The sequence below is a fragment of the Eubalaena glacialis genome, chromosome 3, assembly GCF_028564815.1.
Source record: "Eubalaena glacialis isolate mEubGla1 chromosome 3, mEubGla1.1.hap2.+ XY, whole genome shotgun sequence".
Lineage (NCBI taxonomy): Eukaryota > Metazoa > Chordata > Mammalia > Artiodactyla > Balaenidae > Eubalaena > Eubalaena glacialis.
The window spans coordinates 1,015,205-1,035,940 of NC_083718.1; the positions used below are offsets into that span (position 1 = coordinate 1,015,205).

The 20,736-nt window shown below is 62.6% G+C and overlaps 1 protein-coding gene across 1 annotated transcript in view; it reads right to left on the minus strand.

Annotated features, from left to right (window-relative positions):
- Positions 1-425: 425 nt before the first annotated feature.
- Positions 426-20,736, minus strand: part of LGR6 (leucine rich repeat containing G protein-coupled receptor 6) — a 96,701-nt gene continuing 76,390 nt past the window's right edge. Inside the window, exons 7-18 of the mRNA XM_061185231.1 lie at positions 16,953-17,021; positions 14,882-14,953; positions 14,650-14,721; positions 13,712-13,780; positions 12,708-12,779; positions 11,816-11,881; positions 10,850-10,921; positions 10,153-10,224; positions 8,808-8,933; positions 7,888-8,048; positions 4,548-4,628; positions 426-1,681 (exon numbers count right to left, since the gene is read on the minus strand). Of these exons, the coding sequence (XP_061041214.1) occupies positions 426-1,681; positions 4,548-4,628; positions 7,888-8,048; positions 8,808-8,933; positions 10,153-10,224; positions 10,850-10,921; positions 11,816-11,881; positions 12,708-12,779; positions 13,712-13,780; positions 14,650-14,721; positions 14,882-14,953; positions 16,953-17,021 (2,188 nt within the window). The remainder of the gene's footprint in view (positions 1,682-4,547; positions 4,629-7,887; positions 8,049-8,807; positions 8,934-10,152; positions 10,225-10,849; positions 10,922-11,815; positions 11,882-12,707; positions 12,780-13,711; positions 13,781-14,649; positions 14,722-14,881; positions 14,954-16,952; positions 17,022-20,736) is intronic.

The following is a 20,736-nucleotide window of genomic DNA, read 5'->3' on the forward strand; positions in this document are numbered from 1 at the left end:
GGCACAATGTCCTATTTTCAGGAACTTATTTTCACAGGAGTCTTTTGAGCGGCATATTCAGGACCAGAGGGGCACAGAGCACATGTGCATCCAGTCCCGGAGCAAGGGGAGATGCCCTGGCGGCCCCTTCTTGGCCTCTGTGAGGTCCCCTGCCCATCGCACCTGATCCTGGGCCGCTCGGGCCCCTACCCCCATCACTGTCCTCTGCTCCCCTCATTTCCCTTAAGCGGACAAACGTCCAGACCTCTGGTCCTCAGCCTCAGACGCGACAGGGAAGAGGCCAGAGCAGGGCCGAGGGGAAACCAGGCCAAGGACACACAGCGGTGGCCTGGGAGAGCGGGGCCATCTGCCGGGGTTTATTTTACAAGCAGCGTCCTTCACGGAGGGGGCGGGAGGGGAGGGGCGTAGGGGAACGGAGAGGACATTTACAAGTGTGAGGCCGAGGCAGAGCCAGACTCCTGGAAGCCCCCGGCCCCCGCCTGGACTCCCCCTGCTGGCACGGCCCCCTCAGCCCTCCGCGGTTGTCCGCCGTCCACGGCGGGTGGCCGGTTCCCAAAGCGGGTTCCCTCTGGCTCCAGAAAGTGGCTGCCCTCTGGCCGGGAGCCCCCGGGCTGCTGGCAGGGGGCGAGGGTCACGGAGGTGAAGCCGTAGGTCTCCAGCCCGGGGGGCTGGCCCGCCTCGGAGGCCTCCAGGATGAGCTCCACGTCTGAGAAGGCCACCAGGGCCTGGGTGGAGTCGCAGGAGCTCGGCTCTAGCTGGCCGGCCGCCGCCAGGGCGAGGGGCCCCGGGACCCCCGGGCAGGGCCGGAGCCGCCGCAGGTCCTCCCGGAAGTGGGGGCTGAAGAGCAGGTAGAGCAGGGGGTTGAGGCAGGCGGGCAGGGGCAGCACCAGGAGCAGCACGGACTTGACGGCCTCGGGGGTGACGGGGAAGAGGCCCAGCGCGGACGCCAGGCTCAGGAAGGCCACGGGGCAGTAGAGGAGCCCGTCGGCGAAGGTGAGACAGGCCACGTGGCGCACGGCGGCGCAGTCCCACACGGCCTCCAGCTCGGCCCTGGGCAGGTCGCAGGAGAGCCTGACGTAGGCTGCGGCCACCGCCAGGAAGCAGATGGCGTTCAGCATCGCCAGCGCCGCGGCGAAGCCCAGGGCGGCCGGCCGGCTGTCGGGCGGGGCGTATGGCAGGCAGAGCGGGGAGGCCCCGTACTCACCCATGGAGGCCAGTGGCAGGGCGGCCGCCAGCCCCGCCAGCACCAGGCAGCCCAGGGCCCCCGCGCGCAAGCTGCCCGGGGCCGGCGCCTTCCCTCGGGCCCGCACGCAGGCCACGGCCACGCTGCAGTGCACGGCGGCCAGCGTCAGCAGCAGCACCGAGGCCTCGGAGCCCAGCACGGCCAGGAAGCCCGCGGCCCGGCAGCCCGGGCCCGACTCCCAGCGGGCGCCGTACTCCGCGAACCGGCCGAAGGTCAGCGCGTCCACCGAGGCGAGGAGGCCACAGGAGATGCCAGTCAGGGTGTTGGCCCCTGCGATGGCCCCTACCACGAATTTGACCGGGGACAGGGGGCCGGGCCCGGCTGCGGACAGGCTCAGCAGCACCAGCCCGTTGCAGAGCACGGAGAGCAGCACGACGGCCCACACGGCCAGGCGGACGCCCCAGCTCTCGAAGAGGTGCTCGCAGGGCTTGAAGGGGCCTGTGGGAGAGAGGACCAGACTCTAGCCTGGGGCCCCGGGGCTGACACAGCCTCATCCACCTGCAGGGCAGCCCTGCCAGCCACCGGGAGTCTCAGGACTCCTGGTGGGTCTGGGGGAGGAGCAGAGGGGACACAGAAGGAGGGCTTCTTCCACGAGCTGCAGGGGGTGGACACCAGCCCAGGACACAGAGGCACAGACATGTGAGAAACGCACACAAGGTGCAGACTAAGGCAGCACGGACCAGCCTTGGGGAAACATCAGGCAGAGCAGCCCTCCCCACGGAGCAGCGTCCAGAAGCAAGGAAGGGACAGGCTAGCCTGGAGGAGCGGTCAGGGCAGCAGCCCTAGGGACAGGCTGGGGCCAACCCGCAGAGCGGCACCCAGGGCCCCGCCACGAGGAGCCTGGCCAGGTGGGCTCTCCCTGGTTCCTCGGCCACATTTAATGCTCACGACCGGGTCAGTGTTGGGGACAAAGCCTACTGAGAACATCAGAGAGCAGGTGGCCCCTGGGGTTTTCCCGTCTGGTTCTGCACTGGATGCGGGAGAGCCTGGCGTTGTCCATCTCTCTGCCCAGGCCCTGTCCTCAAACCACCTTGTAACTTTGGACACCTTTGTTTCTTCATCCATCTTGACCTTGGACTCCTGTTCTTCAATGTGCTGCTAGGTGGCTTGGGGATTTGAGAGGATTTGTGACAGCTATTTTTTAAACATTTTTTTTTCTGATTACCAAATAGTAGATGTCAATTGTAGAAAAACTGGAAAACGTAACATGGAAAGATTAAAACTGCTTGTGGTCCCGCTCCTCAGAGAAGCGCATCATTTTGCTATGTTTTCTATCAGTTTTTAAAAATACATATATACATATAGACTTTTTTAACTAAATTGGGACTTTACTGTATATCGTTTCTCATTCTCTCTCTTTCTTAAAATTTATTTATTTGGCTGCGTTGGGTCTTCGTTGTGGTGCGCAAGCTTCTCATTGCGGTGGCTTCTCTTGTTGCGGAGCACGGGCTCTAGGTGTGCGGGCTTCAGTAGTTGTGGCACGTGGGCTCAGTGGTTGTGGCTCGCGGGCTCTAGAGCTCAGGCTCAGGAGTTGTGGCGCACGGGCTTAGTTGCTCCGCGGCATGTGGGATCTTCCCGGACGAGGGACTGAACCTTTGTCGCCTGCATTGGCAGGTGGATTCTTAACCACTGCACCACCAGGGACGTCCCATAGTTTCTTATTCTCTTTTTTAAGTTAAAGTTTTATCATGCACACTTTCCCATATTGTTATATTACTGAAAAGCATATTTTAGGTGTCTGTGCAGTGAATATGGGCGCACCAGAATTTATCTGGCAATTTGTATGTGCTATTGTAAAAGTGAGTGCAAGCTGGATTTTGTCTTTTGGAGCTTCCCCTTCTACGTCATCGCTGCTGATCACCGGTTTTCAGAGGCCGCGTGAACACGCACCTGCCCCTCCAGGTGCGCTGGTGCGCTGGTGCGCTTGCCGCTGCGGGCACTAGAGGGCGCGCTACAGCCGCGAAGCGCGGGGCACGTGTGCTGCGGGGCCTGGGCGGGGCTGGAGAGCTGGTGAGAGGGACGCTGTCCACTGCCTTCCACTCGTCCGACGGTTCCCGGCCCGGCTCCCGTGGCCGCTGCTGCCTCTGGGGCGGCCTGGGGCTTCACGCTAAACACAGAGGCTGGGCTGGACCAAAGGGGAATTTTCTTTGTTTCTTGACGGCAAGATGGATTTAGGGGAGACTGAAGGAGGCTTCCTCAGCCGTTAAGGAGCGGACAGTGCTGGAAGGAGCCCCCCGGGACACCCGGTGTTTTACACCCTGGAGAGCTTTACCTACGAGAGATGGCACCCCTCCTGGGATGGAGTGGGGAGGGATGGAGAAGGGGGCCTTGCAGGGTGCTGCCCCTGCTCGAACTCTGCGGGTCTCAGACGAGCCAGCCCCGCACCCCCGCCCTGAGCAGTGGGGTCTCTTCACTGAGAGAAATTTCCTCCTGGCTGCATAACCTCTGGCGATTCGTAAATGTCGCTTTGACTCCCCTCCCCTCCCCCTCTCCCGCTCCCCGCAAGCAGCCACCGAAGGGGGACGACAGCCCCTTCCCCAGGAATGACCAGAAGAGGCTGAACTCACAAGAGTTCGGGGCTCCTGAAACGGAGCAGGACGCTATGGTCCTCCCCACCCCCATGTCCCCCGCCTGCCTCTTGTCGGTTTTAACCAAAGAATAAGTTTAATCAGAGAAGTGAGAAAATGCAGAAGCAAAGGAAATAGTCAAACAGGACTAAGTAATAATAGTCAATGAGCAAAGTCAAGGAGCTTCAGTTCCTCCTCAAGGGCTGTAGATAATATTCTGAGCCATGTCCTTTGAGCTGTTTTATAGATACTGAAACCCGCCCCCGCCAGCTGGAAGAAGTTAACTACATGATGAACAGATTGTAGCCATGACATACGCTGTCACAATTCTGAGAACTGGCCTGAAGAAATGGAAACAAACCGACCCTGGAACTGAAGACTAACTGTACTTAAAACAATCAAGATGACGCTGATGAGACCACCAGTGACCAATTTCAAGATGACCGTCAGAGCTGACTGTGCTGTCTCTGCATGTAGCCCCCTCCCTCTGCCTATACACCCCTGAAACTCCCCCGTAAAAGCTCTTGCCCACTGATTTTTGGTGGGGGGAGTCGGCCTTTGGACATGAGTCCACCCTCCCCCTCCCAGGTTGCCAGTCTCCAAAATAAAGCAAACTTTCCTTTCCACCGAACTTGTCTCTCGAGTATTGGCTTTCAAAAGGCGAGCAGCTGGTCCCCAATTTCCGTAACGCTCCTCCCCCAGTCCCTGCCCTCCCCCACCCGAGGCACCCGTCTCACCTGGAACAGGGCTGCACTGGACAGTGGGGTGTGGCCTGGGGTCCTCCATCTCCAGCTGGAGCTCGTCCGGGTCCACATCATCTGAGGGGAGACCAGAAACTGGCTCAGACCCTGGTCTTGGTGTGGGTCAAGCCCCACCTTTCTCCAAAACCCCACCCTCTGAGATGTTGTCCCGACTCGCCTGCTGGGCACGGGGCCTCCCAGCGGCCCTGCACAAACGTTTCTACCCTCGGGGGCAAACCTCTGGTCAGCTCCCTATGATCCGCCTGTGGCCCTTTACACCTAAGACCTGCTCTTCCTATAACTCAGACACCAAGTGCCCCCATGTCCTCCCAGGCAGCTGCGCAGAGTCAGGGGAGGCTGCCCTGCCGGTGAGGGCCCTCCACACGGGCCAGCCCACCGCTCTGACTCCGTGTCCAGCTGGGAGCCCTGCACACTGCAACGGACAGAGCAGCCAGCGGGATGTGCTCGGAGGAGGTGGACCAGGGACGGTGACGACAGCCGAGCCGCTGGGGGTGCTGGACTCGGGAAAGGCAGGGTGAGGGGAGGAACACCGTCCTCAAAGAGCTGCCGGCCTGCAGGCATCGTTACACCCCGACGTGCTGATGGTCCCAGACGGCAGAACAGCATCCACAGACGGGTCACAGAAGGAGGCAAATCATGATCCAGAGGGAGAAGTTCTGGTTCTTCCTACACAAACAAGCTCCCACCATCAGAGGGTCCAACAAAGAGGTCGCGTGTGCCGAGCGCAGTACCCTGTGCTGGGCATTGGGCACAGGTGGGGGGCACGTGGGGTGGACGAGACGCGGCCCTGCTCTCTAGGAGCCGTGGGCACGTACGCTGCACCCACGAGGCGGTCACCTGGCGCCAGGGCTGGGGCTCCCCCAGCTCTCATCCTCCAGGCCCCGCGCCTGCTGAGTCCTCATCCCCACCAGCTCACGGACCCTCCTCACAGCTGCAGGAGGCAGGCAGCCCCGGGCATCATCGGACAGGTGAGGAAACGGCTCCTTGAAGCGAAGACCTTGCCTTGGGTCTCACAGCCAGTGAGCGACAGAGCGGAACTCAGACCGAGCCTCGCTGGGCCGCACAGCCAAGGTGGGGGGACGGGGAGACGGTTGGGGGAGCTTTACAGATGCACGCGGTGTGCGTAACTGGAGAGACAGGAGCAGAAAGTCTCCAGTGTGAGAAGGGCGCTTCTCTACTGCGTTAGCAGATAGACTAGATCATCTTTAACCATCCTTCCAATTCTAAGTCTAGACTCTGCGATTCTGTTAGTCTGAGAAAATAGGATTAGAAAGGCAAATGCCTTGTTAAAGAAACTCCAAAACGTGTTTGAATCAAATGGCATTATTTTCCTTATTCGCTCTTATGCTGTTTCTTAAACCAGGGCCTGCAATCTCCAGGGGGGTGGACATCTCAGGGGCCATAAATTCTTTAAGAATATTGAAATGATAAATGATAACTAAACCAGTTTATAGTTTATAAAGACAAAACTCTCTCTTGCAGCGATAATTCATCATTGGAAGATCCCCTCGAGGCTTGTGGGACCTTAGTTCCCCGACCAGGGATTGAACCCGGGCCCCTGGCAGTGAGAGCAGCGAGTCCTAACCACGGGACTGCCAGGGAGTTCCTGGAAAGTTTCTGGAGTGGGGTTGGGGTAGGCGGGGGAAACTGCCTCTCCTGGAAGGTTAGGGAGCCGGGCCAGTGGGCTCTCCACCGTGTACAGGCCAGGCCCAGGCAGGCGACCATTTGTCACACTTGTCCCCGCCTTCAGCTCACATGTCTGCTTCCTGTGTGGAGCCTTTCTCCCAATTAAAGGGTAAACAGTTCAGTTGGGAGCTTTCCCTGGAGGCAGGGAGGCCCTGTGGAGCTGCCCATGGCCCGGAGGCTGTTGGGTGGGCAGGGGGCCGGGCTGTGCCCACAGCCTAGCATTCCATCCCTCGCCACCTTTCCTGCTCCGTAGAACGGAGCTCAGCAGTGCTTGGAAATCAAAATGCACGGATGAGATGCAAGAGCTGAGGCCCGTGGACTCTGTCTGAGGCTGTAAGGTCACAGCCAAAGTGCTAAGGACCGCTCTTCACCGAGGGGGAAGTGGGATACGGCTGTAGCCGCGGCCCTGGCCCCCTCCTAGGCTCAGCAGCTCCTCAGGAAGTGGGGCCCTGCCCTGGTGCCGTTATGGCAATGGCCGCCTACCATCCCGATGCCCTGTGGTTCTCCCAGACTCTGGCCTGGTAGAGTTTCACTTTCAGGAAGGAAGGCTTCCACTCCTCCTTCCATCCCTGCGGAGTGCACGGCAGACACCCAGACCGCCCTGGGGAAGCTGCTGCCCCTGCCGGGCCTCACACTCTCCCGGGAGGGCTCCAGTCCCCTTCGCCCGCCCACGGCGCCTCCTGGGCTCCCAGCTACACTCCTGCATGTCCAGCCAGAGGCCCCTCCCTGAGCAGCGACCGTGGACGGAGGGCACACGCTTCTGTCTGTGGGATCTTCCATACTCGCGACGGCCTGTGGGGCGCGAACGCCGCTCCCAGTTTACGGATAAGAAACGGAGGCTCCGCAAGGCCTTGTCCGCGGTGACCCAACCCGTGAGTGGTCTGCTGGAGTCAGAAGCTGGGTCCGTCTACACTGGCGTGAATGTTCTTACGTGATTAGATCGGATCTTTCTGTTTAGCTTCTGCACTGACACATTGTGAAGGGGGACTTAGAGGCTGAAGGGAAACCCCAGAGTCGGGGCCCTTTCCCCTCCCTCCCAATTCTGCTCGTGCCCTGCAACAGGGGGCAGGCCACGGAGACCTTCTCTCTGCCCTTCATCAGAGACCCCAGCCCGTAGGTGTTCCCCTCTGGCCTCCCCGAGAGGCCCCCGGGCACCAGGGCCTCTGAAGCCCCTGGTGAGACAGTGGAGCAGACGGCGGGGGCAGCAGTGACCCCCCAGCTGCTCCTTTCGGCTCTGAGACACAGCGTGAGAGGACTCTTTTCCAGAAGCAGGTTTAACTTAATTGACTTCGCCTGACCCCGCCTGGCTCGGGCTGATTGGAGAACGCTGTCTGCTCTGAGAACGCCCGCCGCAGGGCTCGCGGGGCGGGGCGGGGCGGGGGCGCCGTGGAGGCGCTGCGGCCCACGAGGCCCACCAGGACAGGGCTGTCACGTGAGCCACGGCCTGGGGAGCGCCCTGGGGGCCACGGAGGGCTCGGCAGGCGGGAGGCGTGCCTGCCGTCAAGCTCAGCGCCGCCCTCGTCTCCCGGGCCTGGGGGACAGGCGTGAACCGGGGCAGCCCCTGCCGGCTCCCCTCGGGGTCCTGCGCCTCCTCCCTCACGTCCCCCCCACGGCCCCCCGGGTCACTCACAGCGGCTCTCGGCTGGGCCGGCAAGGAGGCCCAGGGGCCTTTTGGGAGCGTCCCGGTCGTCAGGGTGAGGGCCCTGGGGCGCCCGTCGGCCCAAGGCCTTGAAGAAGCCGGGGCAGACGCCGTAGGGGCAGCACTGGTAGGCGTAGGGCACCTCCAGGGTCCTGCGGGGCGGGGGAGACGGCCAGCTTAGCCGCGGCCAGGGGCCCGGCAGCCCGCACCTGCCCCCCAGCCCCCGAGCGCCCCGCTGGCGGCCCCCCAGGCTTCTTCCTGAGGGCCCAGCCTGTCCGCCGCCCCTGAGGGCTCTGAGCGCCGTCCAGCCTCCTCCTCCCTCATCTAGAGGCCAGAGCCAGGCTCCGACGGGGAGCAGCCAGGCCACGCAGCCTGGGAGCTCTGCCCCTCCGGGCGGCCTTCCTCTTCCCCTCGCGAGGAGACCGGGTTCTCCTGGCCCCCTTCAGCCTCGCCCTCCGTGAGGCCTGCGCCCCGTGCCTCTGGGCACCTCAGAGCTGGGTCGGCGCCCTGTGGGTGGGGCCGGACCCCCACTGCTTTGCAGCAGACACAGCGTGGGCCACACGGGCCGACGGAGGCCTGGGGTCCTCGGCACCAGCCAGGGCTGAGCGGCTGTTTTCTACTCATCGGCACCCTGGGCTCGGCCCTGAGTCCAGGCCTGGAAGCTGCCCAAGTAGGCAGGGGGCCTTCCCACCATCTTACTTCTGTCCTCGCCGGGGTCCCCCAGGGCTGGGATTGGGAGAGGGAAATGCTACACGGGGATGAGGGGGAAGGGGCCCTCCCCACTCAGGCTTGGCCAGACTCTGGGCCTCCAGGCTTTTCTCGGGGTGAGGCCCTGGGCTTTCTCCTGTCCCTCCCGGCCTGGCCACTGCCCTGAGGCAGACCTCTGTAGGTGTGGGGACGGGAAGCCTCACCTCAGTTTGGGGAAGCTGTCCTTGGGGAAGGCCTGGGACAGAGCCCAGTTCCCTTTGAGCTTCAGATGCACCAGGCCCCCAAGCCCGGCCAGGGGCAGTGTGGTCAGCTGGTTGTCCGTCAGGTCCCTAGGACAGTGGATGGTCAGGGTCACTGGCAGTCAGGGCGTGGCTGGAGGCAGACTGTGCTGAAGGCGTGGCCAGTGTGCCCGGGATGGGAGCCAGAGGAGAGGAGGGAAGGAAGGCTCGGCAGGAAGGAGCACGGATGCCGGGTAGAGGCGGCAGGGCTGCCAGGGCTCCGTCGTCCCCCACTCGTGGGACCTCGGGGGCTGACTACACGGGGCTGTTGGAGGTGACGCCACGCCGTCCCAGCTCCTGGGTAACACAGCCGCTCAGCCACAGCTGCTGGGCCCCATCTGAGTCCCACCGGAGGCCCTGTCCGCCCCACCAGGGCATCCGCCTGCTGTGCCGGCCCTCGGCCCCCTGCTCTTCTGAGGACGCGGAGGCCAGAGCTGGGACTGAACAGCGCGGCCATCTGGCCACACGCAGGGGTTCGGTCACCCGTTCTGTTTCAGGGCCAACTTAGCAGCCAGAGGTGAAGATGTGCATGGCCCCCCTGGAGAAATATCAGAAGAAGCCAGGCCTCCAAACCAGACAGCGCGGCCACAGACCGGCAGCGTGGAAACGGCCTGGGCTGGACGTCAGGGAACCGGGCCCCGTCACCAGCTCCCCGTGAAGCCGAGGCGTGTCGCAGGTCTGCCCGAGCCTCAGTGGCCTCATCTTTCAAAGGGATAAAAATACCCATCTGACCGATGAGGCGGGAGCAGAGCGAACGGGCGGGAGGCAGAGGTGAGAGTGTGGCCTGGAGCCCAGAGAGCAGGGCTGTGAGCGCCGGGGTCCCGGCCCCTTTGGTGAGCATCCACCTCCCGCAGGCCAGGGAGCACCTAAGAGGGGAGGGGCAGGTCTGCAGGGTCTCCGGTAGACGCGGGACGCCATGGAGAACGTGCTCCACTGTGCACGGCGGCCCCCCAGGCCCCTCCCGGCGCTGACGCCGGGCCTGCAGCGGCCCCACACGCTCCCTGTTCACATCCGGTGACTTAGGGACCTGGCTGCCCGGGGGCTGAGGCTGCGCGTGGCACTGCAGAGCTCGCAGGGGTGGCTCCTGCTCATCAGGCCCCACGTCTGTCCAGGGGGCTGGGAATGCCGGCTAGGCTGGAGCCACGTCCCCAGCATGTGTGGCCGACACCCACGCATGTCCCACCCCAGGCCGGGCCCTCCTGCCCCCGCTGGGCCGCCCACAGGCCCACGGTGCTCCAGCACCCAGGAGGAGAGGGCAGTGGACACTCACAGCTTGACCAGGGAGCGCAGGGTCGCGAAGGCCTCAGGGTGGATGGACCGGATGGTGTTCCAGCTCAGGTCCCTACGGGCAGCGGACGTGACAGGAGGGGACAGTGACACATGGAGGGCCCGTCATTCTTACCGTGGGTCACCGACACCTGTGCCATGGTGTGGGCATGCAGGGAGGCCGCCCCCACCCTGGGTGCTGGGGGTGCTCATGGGGTGCAGGTGTGCAAGAAGGGGCCCCCCGGGTGCTGGGGGTCCCCACGGAGTGCAGGCGTGCAGGGAGGGGCCCCCCGGGTGCTGGAGGTCCCCACGGGGTGCAGGCGCGCAGGGAGGGCCCTCCCCGGGTGCTGGGGGTCCCCACGGGGTGCAGGCATTTAGGGAGGGTCCCCCAGGTGCTGGGGGTCCTCACGGGGTGCAGGTGTGCAGGGAGGGTCCTCCCCGGGTGCTGGGGGTCCTCACGGGGTGCAGGCATGCAGGGAGGGGCCCCCCGGGTGCTGGAGGTCCCCACGGGGTGCAAGCGTGCAGGGAGGGCCCTCCCCGGGTGCTGGGGGTCCCCACGGGGTGCAGGCATTTAGGGAGGGTCCCCCAGGTGCTGGGGGTCCTCACGGGGTGCAGGTGTGCAGGGAGGGTCCTCCCCGGGTGCTGGGGGTCCCCACGGGGTGCAGGCACGTAGGGAGGGTCGCCCCACCCTGGGTACTCACAGGGCCTGCAGGGAGGTCAGCTGGCGGAAGGTGTCAGCTCTGATTTCCCAGATGCGGTTGTGCTGGAGGCCACTAGGGCAGCGAGAGAGGCTGGATGAGCCCAGAGGCCCAGACACTGCCTGCATCCCGACCCCACCCGCTGGGAGGAAGGAAGGACCCAGCCCGCAGAATCACCAGAATTAAAGAGAGCACGGGGGATGTGGCTGCCTTGGGTAAGTGGGTCAGGAGACAAAGCTACAAAGCCGTCCCTGTGGCCCCAAAGGGAGTGAGCTTCCAGGGTTCCCACCGGGCCTGGCTCCCAGCCCAGCTGGCCTCACTCCTCGGGCCCCCCAGACCCTAGTCCAGCAGCAGAATGCTGCCCAGCCCCTGGCGGCCCCAGACGGGCCCAAGCTGGGAGGCAGAGCTCAGCGGACTGGCTTCTGAGTGGGAGATGGACCCTGGGCCTCAGCAAAGGTGCAGACCCTCCTTCCTTCAGTGTCAAGGCACTAGGACAGGCCCTCACGCCCCCAACCCTGCCTGGTCCCAGGGCACAGACACGGAGGGCCGGAGGCCCTGTCACCTGGGGAAACAGGAGCTGGGTGAAGGGAGCTCGGAGAATCTGTGACGTGTTTCGGTCCCCGTGGAACCGGCAGCCCAGGTTTCCCTCCCGGACACGAGTGTGCACGTGCGTGTGTGCTTACGGAAACCGAGAGCCTGGGGCACTTCCAGTCCCCCACGGCCACCCCATGTCCAGCCCACCTGCCCCTCCGCTGGCCCTCATCACTGTCACGTTTCCTGCTGCCTTGACCCCCAAGGAGCCGCCTCGAGACCGCTTTTGGGCACCATCTCCTGGGCTGTCACTACGAGTCATGGCCCGTCCCGGCCTCTGCCGAGCTCCCAGCCCTGACCTCAGGGTCAGCAAGCCCAGGGAGGGGAAGGTCAGAGTGCTTGCGGACCCCGCACTCAGGCCCAATGCCCCAGACTCACATTTCCTCCAGCTTCTGACACCCGTGCAGGCTGGGCAGCCCCTCGATCTGGTTGTGAGACAGCTCCCTGGGGAGAGGGGGGCGGGCCGGTGAGGGGAGCTAGGCCTCAGCGACAAGGCTGTGGACCTCGTCACCCCGGGCGCTGGGCCCCTCCTCTCTGCAGGACCCGGGTGGGGCTGCCTCATCCATACGAAGGCCCGGGGGACCCTGGGAGGGCCCCGGGGGTCAGGGAGCAGGAGGTGAGAGGGGCACGACAGGGCCACACTGGGACGAGTCAGCTGGCCGAGGCTACCCAGGCGGTAGCACCGTCAGAGTACGGAGCCGACGCCCCTAGGGGGCCCCCAGCCCAACCCCTCATCCGACTGAGGCACACAAAGGGGACAGGACCTGCCCACGGACACACAGCCTGTCGGTGGCCGGCTGGACACCCATCCAGGGCTGGCCGTGCACATCTTGAGCCAGGGGCTGTGGTCCATGGTGAGCACCTCAGACCCGAGTGAGACTCAGGGGAGAGGAAACTCCCTGCTCCTCATGGGACACTTAAGCTCCTCCGCGGTCCCTGTGTAGACTCGGGTAACCTATTAGAGCCACTTTGGGGGACCTACGATGTGCCAAGCGCTTCCAACCCTCTAAATGCGCCCACGTTTTGCAGATGAGAAACCCGAGCTCAGAGACACAAAGGGGGAGGCGGGGTTCACCGGCGGGAAGTGGCAGAGCTCGGCCTCAGCCCCGGGTCTGACTTCGAAGACCGAGGCTTTTCCCCAAACGGGAGAGGGCAGCCCAGTCCCCCTCAGGCAGGTCTCAGCGCAGGCTGCCTCTCTCCAGGAAGACAGTGACCAGGGGACGGAGGCCAGAGGGGCCTTGCCAGGCGGGAGGGCGCGGGAGGCACTCACAGGACACGGAGCCTGGGCAGCTGCTGGCACATCCCCGGGGGGAGCCGCCGGAGGCCCGCACGGGTCAGGGTCCTGCGGGGAGAACAGAGCGGGGCTAGCACCGACCCGGGCCCTGCCGTCCCCAGCCCCCTTCCCCCGCCTCCCCTCTGGCCTGACGCTGACATGGGAGCACAGAGCTGACAAAAGAGAAGTGGGGGGCACGGGGCGGGGAGCTGCGGGGAGAGAGAGGAGGAGGTGGGTTGGGGTGGACAGAGGGGCACGGCCGGGCACCGCCTGGCAGGCAGTCCTGCAGCCAGACCCTCCCGCCCTCCCCTTCGTGTCCCCCCCGTCTCCTGGTGTCACCAGCAACACAGGGGCCGGACCCTTTTCTGCTCCTCGTAGGGGACGGGGGCCATGCGCAGGCCATGGATGGAAACTCCAGCCCCAGTGGGGCCGTGGGAACCAAGCCCAGAGCCCGTGCCCTGTGCCTGGGGCAGGGAGGATGCCGGGGCACCCGGGGCGGGGGCAGTGGGCTGCGAGCAGGCTGCAGAGCGGCCGGGTTTGGGACAGGGTGCTCCGGGGAGGACGTGAGGCCAAGGTCATCCTGGGAAACTACTACTTCCCTCGTGGAAAATTTTCCAGCTCTGGGTGTTCGCGTGACTCTTCTGTTCACTCTCTTACAGTGAATCGAGGGCCTGCTATGCTCTGACCCCTCCCCCCCCAGGACACAGTGGAAACCAGGAGGCACAGGAGGTGGGTGTCACAGCCCTCCTGCCGCTCCCGGGTCCTCCGTGCGCCTCGGCTTGTGGTTAGGATCTCTGAGAAACCCCAGGCTGGGAAAGAGGGGAAGAGCAGCCCCTCCCCTGAACCACCTGCCAGCCCGGTGGGAGTGGCCATGGGCCCCGGGGCTGAGCCGGGCAGCCTCTGGGCCCGGCTAGAAGCCACAGCAGAAGGCCAGACAACGGGGACCAGAGTCTGGGGGCTCTGGGGGGCGAAGGGGGATTGGGGGGCCAGCATCCACTCACAGGATCTCCAGACTGGTGGTGCCTTTGAGATCTGGGAACCCCTGGATGTCCGTGGCACCATTCAGAGATCTGAAGATAGAGCACCAGGTGCTGAAGGGGGGGTCAGCCCTCAGGGACCCCCCCCACAGGGACCCCATCTTCTGGGGACACCATCCTTCCCCGGCCTCCCTCCAGTGACCCCAACTGCTCAGGCCCTGGTGGAGGCTGGACGCCTAGCAGGGTCCAAGCTGCCATTTCCTAGGTCAGCTCCACCCAGCCTGGCCCAGACAGAGCCGGTCACCTGGCCCCCAGCCACCTGGCCACCCAGCCACCCAGGCCCAGTGTGCACGAAACACAGGCAGGGACCGTGGGACTCGCTGCGTTTGAAAGGCAACGGCTTGAGTGCTTCCAGAAAGGTGTTTGCCCGCTGGGGTTGCTCGTTGGAGCCGGGAAGCGGGTCTCCCCTAAGTGTCACCTGCCGGGGTTTCCACCAATGGCCACCCCACCTCGGGGGACCACGTGGGCCTGCACGCGACAGGAGCCCAGCAGGATGGGTGCCGCCGGACCCTGAGGAGGACCCTGGGCTCGGGCCTGAGCAGGAGAGCCTGGGGTCCAGCGATGAAACATACAGATGGCACCAGCCTCAGGGGTGAGAGTGGGGTGCACAGGAAGGTGGAGCTTGCACCCCAAAAGACTCAGGGGCGTCCCTGTGCTGCTGCGTGTGGAGCGTCACCTGCAGGAGGTTTTCTGAAGACGTTGCACTTGGGATGGGAATTGAAAGAGCGGGAGAGATGAGGATGCCTTTGGGTGTCCAAGAGTCACAGGGTGTGGCTCCGGGGGCCCCGGAGAACCAGACCTTGTCAGGTTGTTGCTCCTTCAGCTATGTGAGCAGGACCCTGACTTGGCAGGATTGGCGGGCAGGGGGTGGTGCCAGAGGGCAGGGGGAGGCACCAACTCACAGGGTGTGCAGCCTGGGCAGGTACCGGAACGCCGACCTCCCCACGAACTGGATCGGGTTGTCATAGAAGTGTCTGCAGGAAAGACGCCGAAGCCCTTCATTCGCCCTCCCAGCTGGACCGAGGCAGGTGTCTGCTCTCCCCTCTCCGTGGAGACCAGCACGCAGGGAGCCCCTCTCCAGTTCCGCCTGCCAACCCCGTCCTCCCCCAACATGCGTCAGGAGCAAGGACTCACATCGTCTGCAGCAGAGGGTTCCCCAGGAAGGCCTTCTCGGGGATGGCCTTGATGTTGTTGTTATGGAAACCCCTGGGGGATGACACGGGCGTCAGGAGGATGCGGAGAGCGTGTGGACGGGGACAGGGGACCCCAGGACGCTCTCCGACAGCCAGGCAGGAAGGCCGTGGGCCCAAAGGGACATCAGCTGGGGACCCCGGTTCCACATCTGCCTGTGACTTTCCCTCTTTGCTCAACGACCCGTGGAAAGGAGAGAGGGTGAGCCTGGGCGGAGGGAACTGTGAGAGCCACTCAGGGGAACAGGCTGGGCCCAGACCCCAAGGAGGGCAGAACCCTGGAGGTTCCCAGGAGGGAGCTGAGGGTGCATGGGAGGAGGAAGTGGAAAAACAGGGGCCCCGGAGGAGAAGTGGTCCCCAGATGGAGCCAGGCTTGGCCTCAAGGCCCTGAACTGAGGAGCCGAGCCCCAGGGCGGGGGGGGGGGGTGCGCGCAGGGGGGACGCCCGTGCCCGTGGAGGAGAAAAGGGGGGCGAGGCCCCCACCGGGCGTCCAGGCTCTGGAAGCCGGGAACAGTGCATCTGGTTATCGGGGAGAACAGTTCAAAGTAAATGTTGGACTGAAAAGCACAATCCACGCTGAGCAGCCCCCTCTATCGTCCTTTTTTCACCAGAGACCCCTGGTTTCTCTGTGTCTTCCTGGCCTCTGGGACCCCTCCTCCCTCCCCTCATCACTTCCACGCTCATTCACGAAATTCACCTCCAGCCAACGCCCACCCAGCCTGCTTTGTTCGTTCAATGTTCCTGCGTGAATTCACTCGTCACATGTGTCTGATCACCCCCTTCGCGGCCGGTGCTGAGCCCAGCTCCGAGGGATTCAGAAGTTTACGAGACAGAGCCCGTCCTCAAGCTGCTTCTCCCAATAGACGTGGACAGACACACCCCACACGTGTGCCTTCCTGCTCCTGCTGCCCCAGGGCTCTGCTCTCTCCCCCAGCTTACACTTCCTGCCCCCAGGCCTTTGCACACCCTGCTCCCTCCACGCCCTACAGACCGAGCGAATCGTCTCCCTGCCTTTCCCCGCTCCAGGGGAAAGGCAGGCCTTGGTGATTCATTGGCAGTGGAGGGCTTGCAGCCGTTTCTCACGGACCCTCCCCTGCAGCTGCTCCAGCTCCTCTCCTGCTCCCCTGGCGTTCACACTGTCAGCCGTCTGGACCAGGTGAGGGGGTGGTATGGGGTTGGTGCTAAAGGTCCCGGTGGCAGTGAGAACAGATTCAGTGCTGCCTGGAGGTTTGGGCTCTGGTCATAAACTTCCGCTGCCTTAACTGGTCCCACTCAGCACCACGCAGATCCCGTCCTGCTACACGGTGGCCCCTCCTCCGCGAAGGCTGTCTTCCCACTGGCTCAGCGTCCCTCTGCCTTCTCACTGTCCCATCGGCTCTTCATCTCCACTGTTCTTCCTCCCCCATTGTCGCCTAAACCCCATTCATCCTTTAAGGCTGATCTGACATGTTAGCCCACGGTGCTCTTTCTGTGCTCTGTGGACACCCAGACCGTTTTAGCTAAGATTATGTGATTTAGGGTCGGAGTTATATGCCGACCCTGAGCTGCTCTGTCCTGCCCCTGTACTCTGCATCCTCGACAGGCCTGCGGCCCTAGGGGACGGCTGGTGTCTGTCTCACCCCTGGTTTGCATTTAGCAGGAGCAAATGCATTTTAGAATAAAACGAGCAGTGGCCGTCGGGGGGTGGGGCAGAACCAGTTCCTCGCTGCCCCACTGGGACAGGGGACTGAGGAGGGACCCCAAGGCACAGACCAGCCCCCCGCTCTTGTCCCCTTACATCTCTGGACACACCCAGCCAGGACAGGGGGGTGCCAGGCAAGCCTAACAGGCGGGGCTGGGCCTTGCTCTCCCCAGGCTGGAAGGGCCCAGCTCCGCGGATGACTCAGCCCCAGAGATGCTTGGAGCCCAGCAGCGAGGCCTGTGACTGCTGACCTGGGAGGTCGGGACCTTGGGAGATGAGGGTGTGGGGGGCCCTTGGGCACAGAGGACACCCCAAACCCCACAGAGGAGCTTACAGTTCCTGCAGGCGGCCCAGCGTCCGGATGGCCACGGGGAACTCGCGCAGCTGGTTGTAATTCAGGTCTCTGGAAAGAAGGCAGGACAGTTGCTGGAGGGCAGTCCCCAGGGCGTGTCAGAGGCTCCGGGAAACTGACGCTGGCTCTGCGTTGGCTGGAGAGAGGGTCTGCCAGCCTGCCAGGCCCAGGGCCAATGTCCGGAACACACTTTGGGCTGTTCCTCTCCCATCGCTGCCCCCAGACCTCGGCGGGGGCCTTCCCGGCCACAGACCTGTTTTGAGGGGACACTTAGGGGTGGATAATGGAACCAACTCTCTCCGAACAGCCCCCCGGGCTGAGGAGAGTATCTCAAGCCTTTGGAGACACCAGTGGATGGGGAGGGGGCCTGGGGAGAAGGGGGCAATTTTTAACACCTTGTCACCGGCACGAGGGATTCTGGAAGCTTCCTCAGGTGACTATCTTGGCTATCTGTGGCCTCTGCTCTCGTCTTTTGCAAAAATGGACAGGACGTCTTACCTTCTGGTGGTGGCGTGACAGCTAATTTTTATTTTCTCTCACCCTTTTCTGCATTTCCCCCTTGTTTTTAAACAGTGAACATATATCATGTGTATAATCAGAAAACATTGGAGGGACTTCCCTGGTGGTCCAGTGGTTAAGACTCCGCACTCCCAATGCAGAGGGCCCGGGTTCGATCCCTGGTCAGGGAACTAGATCCCACGTGCGTGCCGCAACTTAGGAGCCCGCCTGCCGCGACTAAGACCCGGCGCAACCAAAGAAAGAAAGAAAGACAGAGAGAGAGAGAGAAAACATTGGAAATGATGTTGAAAAGTGATAGCAACCCAGGTTGTCGAGGGTATGGGGAAACGGCGTTCCAATAAACCCTCAGTGGGAATTTAAACGTGCACAACCTTTTAGGCAAAATTTGACAGAATCTTTTCAAATGAGAAGGTTCACACTGAATCACTCCACTTCCAGGAATTCAACCCACAGAAAAGTCTGCAGCCGGGGGTGCAGATATTTGTAAAAGGAGGCTCATCACAGCAGTGCCAGGCATTGTGCCCTTCACGGCAATGCAGCCAAGGGCAGGAGGAGACATGCAAGCGACCAAGAGCAAAGCTGATCGTCCTCGGAGGAGACTGAGAACCCAGCTCCCACATGGCGGGGAGGCCCCGCCAGAAGAGGAGTGAGGCCCCGCCAGAAGAGGAGTGGAGACTGGGAATGGGGGGTGGGTAAGAGCAACAGGGACTTTTAGAGGATGCCCCCCCCCCCGACCAAGAGACTTCAGGATGGATGTCAGCTTTCAAAGCTGTAAAGCTGGCTTCTGTCTCACTCAGTAGCCAGTGCCTCGGCCCTACGTAGGATGCGCCTGATCTGGGGGTGCCATCCTGGCACCTCTACAAGCCGGTGGCTGTGAGCCAGGCTGGGACCTGGGCCCCTTTGCTGCAGTGCTGGCACCTGGACACACCTCTCCTCGAGCCACAAAATACAAAGAAACTGCGTGGGACTAAAAACAACCGTGTGCGTGCACAGTTGGGGCAAATTCTGGACAAAAGATGCGAAGAGACCAAAAAACCCAACTGCCACCTCTGAAGAGCCTGGAGCAAAAGCAGGGGACTGCGCGTGCCTCCTGCGCACACCACCACCTAAGGGGTGGGCAAAACACTTAAGCTACCCCTCTGGCCTGACCTCTGGACTCACCCCTAGCCTCACCCCACAAAAGGAAGAAGCTCGCCCCCCTTTCAGGGAGCGGGCCAGCACGGGAACCTGTTGTTTGTTCTCGCTCCCCACTGCTGCAGCAGGGGCCCCAGTACAGCCTGGCCTGAAGTTCTTGTCTGGCCTCTGATCAATTTCTATTGATAAAGCAGGCCAAGAACCCTGGTGGGTAACAGCTGGAGCACAGGGTCCCTGCCCTGGCAGGGGAGGGACGGCTCAGGGGCAGTGTCCTCTGGAGCCCCCAGGAAGACCCCAGCCCACCTTTCCGGCCTGTGAAAGCCACCCTTGCCCTGACAGCGTTCACGAGGCCATCCAGTGCCGGGACAGGGCCACAGCGAGGCCCTTTAATTAGTGACTTGCAGGTTTTGTGGTAAATACAGGTCAACACAGAGAAAATGACAGATTCCTCTACATGGCAGGGTCATGACACCTAACAGTCCACAGGCAGAGCCAGGCGCCTGGCCCAGGGGCCAGAGGGGCAGTGACAGTCGAGCTGGGTAATTGGCCCCTGACACACACACACACACACACAGACACAACTCCCGGGTTCCGCTCAGGCTCCCCTGGTGACCTCAGGTAACCCCTGCTCTGCTCTGCCCTGTCCTTTAGGTAATCAGACACCTTCCCCTCCCGTGTGCACACCTGGACTCGCTCAGAGAGGCCCCCCAGGCCGCATGAGGGGAAGGTGAGCTGAGGGCAGGGGGTTTGCAACGCACCTTCCTGAGACCAGAGGTGCCGCAGGAGTTTGCAGATTCCTGGGGTTCTGCAAGGAGCAGCAGAAAGTGCCTGGAGAATCGGGCCAAGCGCGCTGGGGACGGAGGCAGAGGCGCGGTAGGGGAACTTTTCTTCTGACCTTTGATTGTGCAAATGATTCACCCTCCCGTCTCAACGTCTCCAAATCCAGAGCCCCCTTCAACCTGGCTCAGCCCATTTAGGAACCCTCCTCTGCTGCCCCAGGAGAACTAGATTCCCCACAAGTAACATGGGAGCATCTTCTCTCAGAAGTCTTAATACTGCAGCATCATCTTCAATGCAAAGGCCCGCCAGGTCTGGCCCCAGAGCTTTTGCTCACAATTTCATCCGCCTGGGACGCTCCAGGCATCGGCACGGCTACTCCCTCCCTTCCCTCAGGCCTCTGCCCAAAGAACCCCTCTTCAGGAGGCCCCCTCTGACCCGCTGGGCGCTGTTCCCTTGCCCTGTGTGGTCGATTGGAGGTGGCCCCGAGTCTCATCATTTTGCAGCATAAGTGAATCAAATCATCACATCGCACACCTTAAACTTATACAACGTTGTATGGTCGATTACAGCTCAACCAAGCTGCCCGGAAAAGTGGCCCGAGTCCCCTGCAGCCTCGCCATCTCGGCTCCCGGAGACTCGGCAGTGCCCAGCGGTACGGGGTGGAAGTGACATGGGGCCGCCCCGTCCTGAGTCACAGGAGCCCTCACAGCCTCTGCGTCCTCTGGGAGGGCCCTCACCACGTGTGAGAGCCCGGCTGGCCTCCCACAGGACGAGGGCCGCGTGGAGAGGGCGGGTGGCCGGCACCAAGGCCCCACGCGCCCTGGCTGAGCCCCAGCGGAAGGCAGCTTTGTGACGGGCCCGTGGGACAGATCAGCAGAAGAGCGGCCAGCACACAGGTTCACGAGAAATCACAAATGTTGTTTTAAACCGCTAAGCTTTAAGGTGATTGTTATGCAGCAATAACAACGAGATACCCTGCTTTCTTTTTCCTCATGGAACATGTTGACATCTGACAGATATCTGTTTATTTTCTTCCCACCAAACTGGAATGAAAGTTCCTTGAAAATAGAAACTTTGCTGTTTTCTAATTGAAACCCCACAAGGGTCCTGGCACAGAGCAGCCGCTCAACAAACACTGTTGTCTGAGTAAGTGAGTCAGTGAAAGGTCTAGACAAGTTGATTAATGAGAAACATTAATGGGCTCTTACAGGAATCTGGAGTATTTGCGGGGACAGCCTTAAGATGCCGAGGTTGATGTCAAGAGGCACCAGACAGTCCTGAGCGGTACCCTCAGGGTTGCCCGGGGCCAGAGAGCCTGGGACAGGTCCCCTGG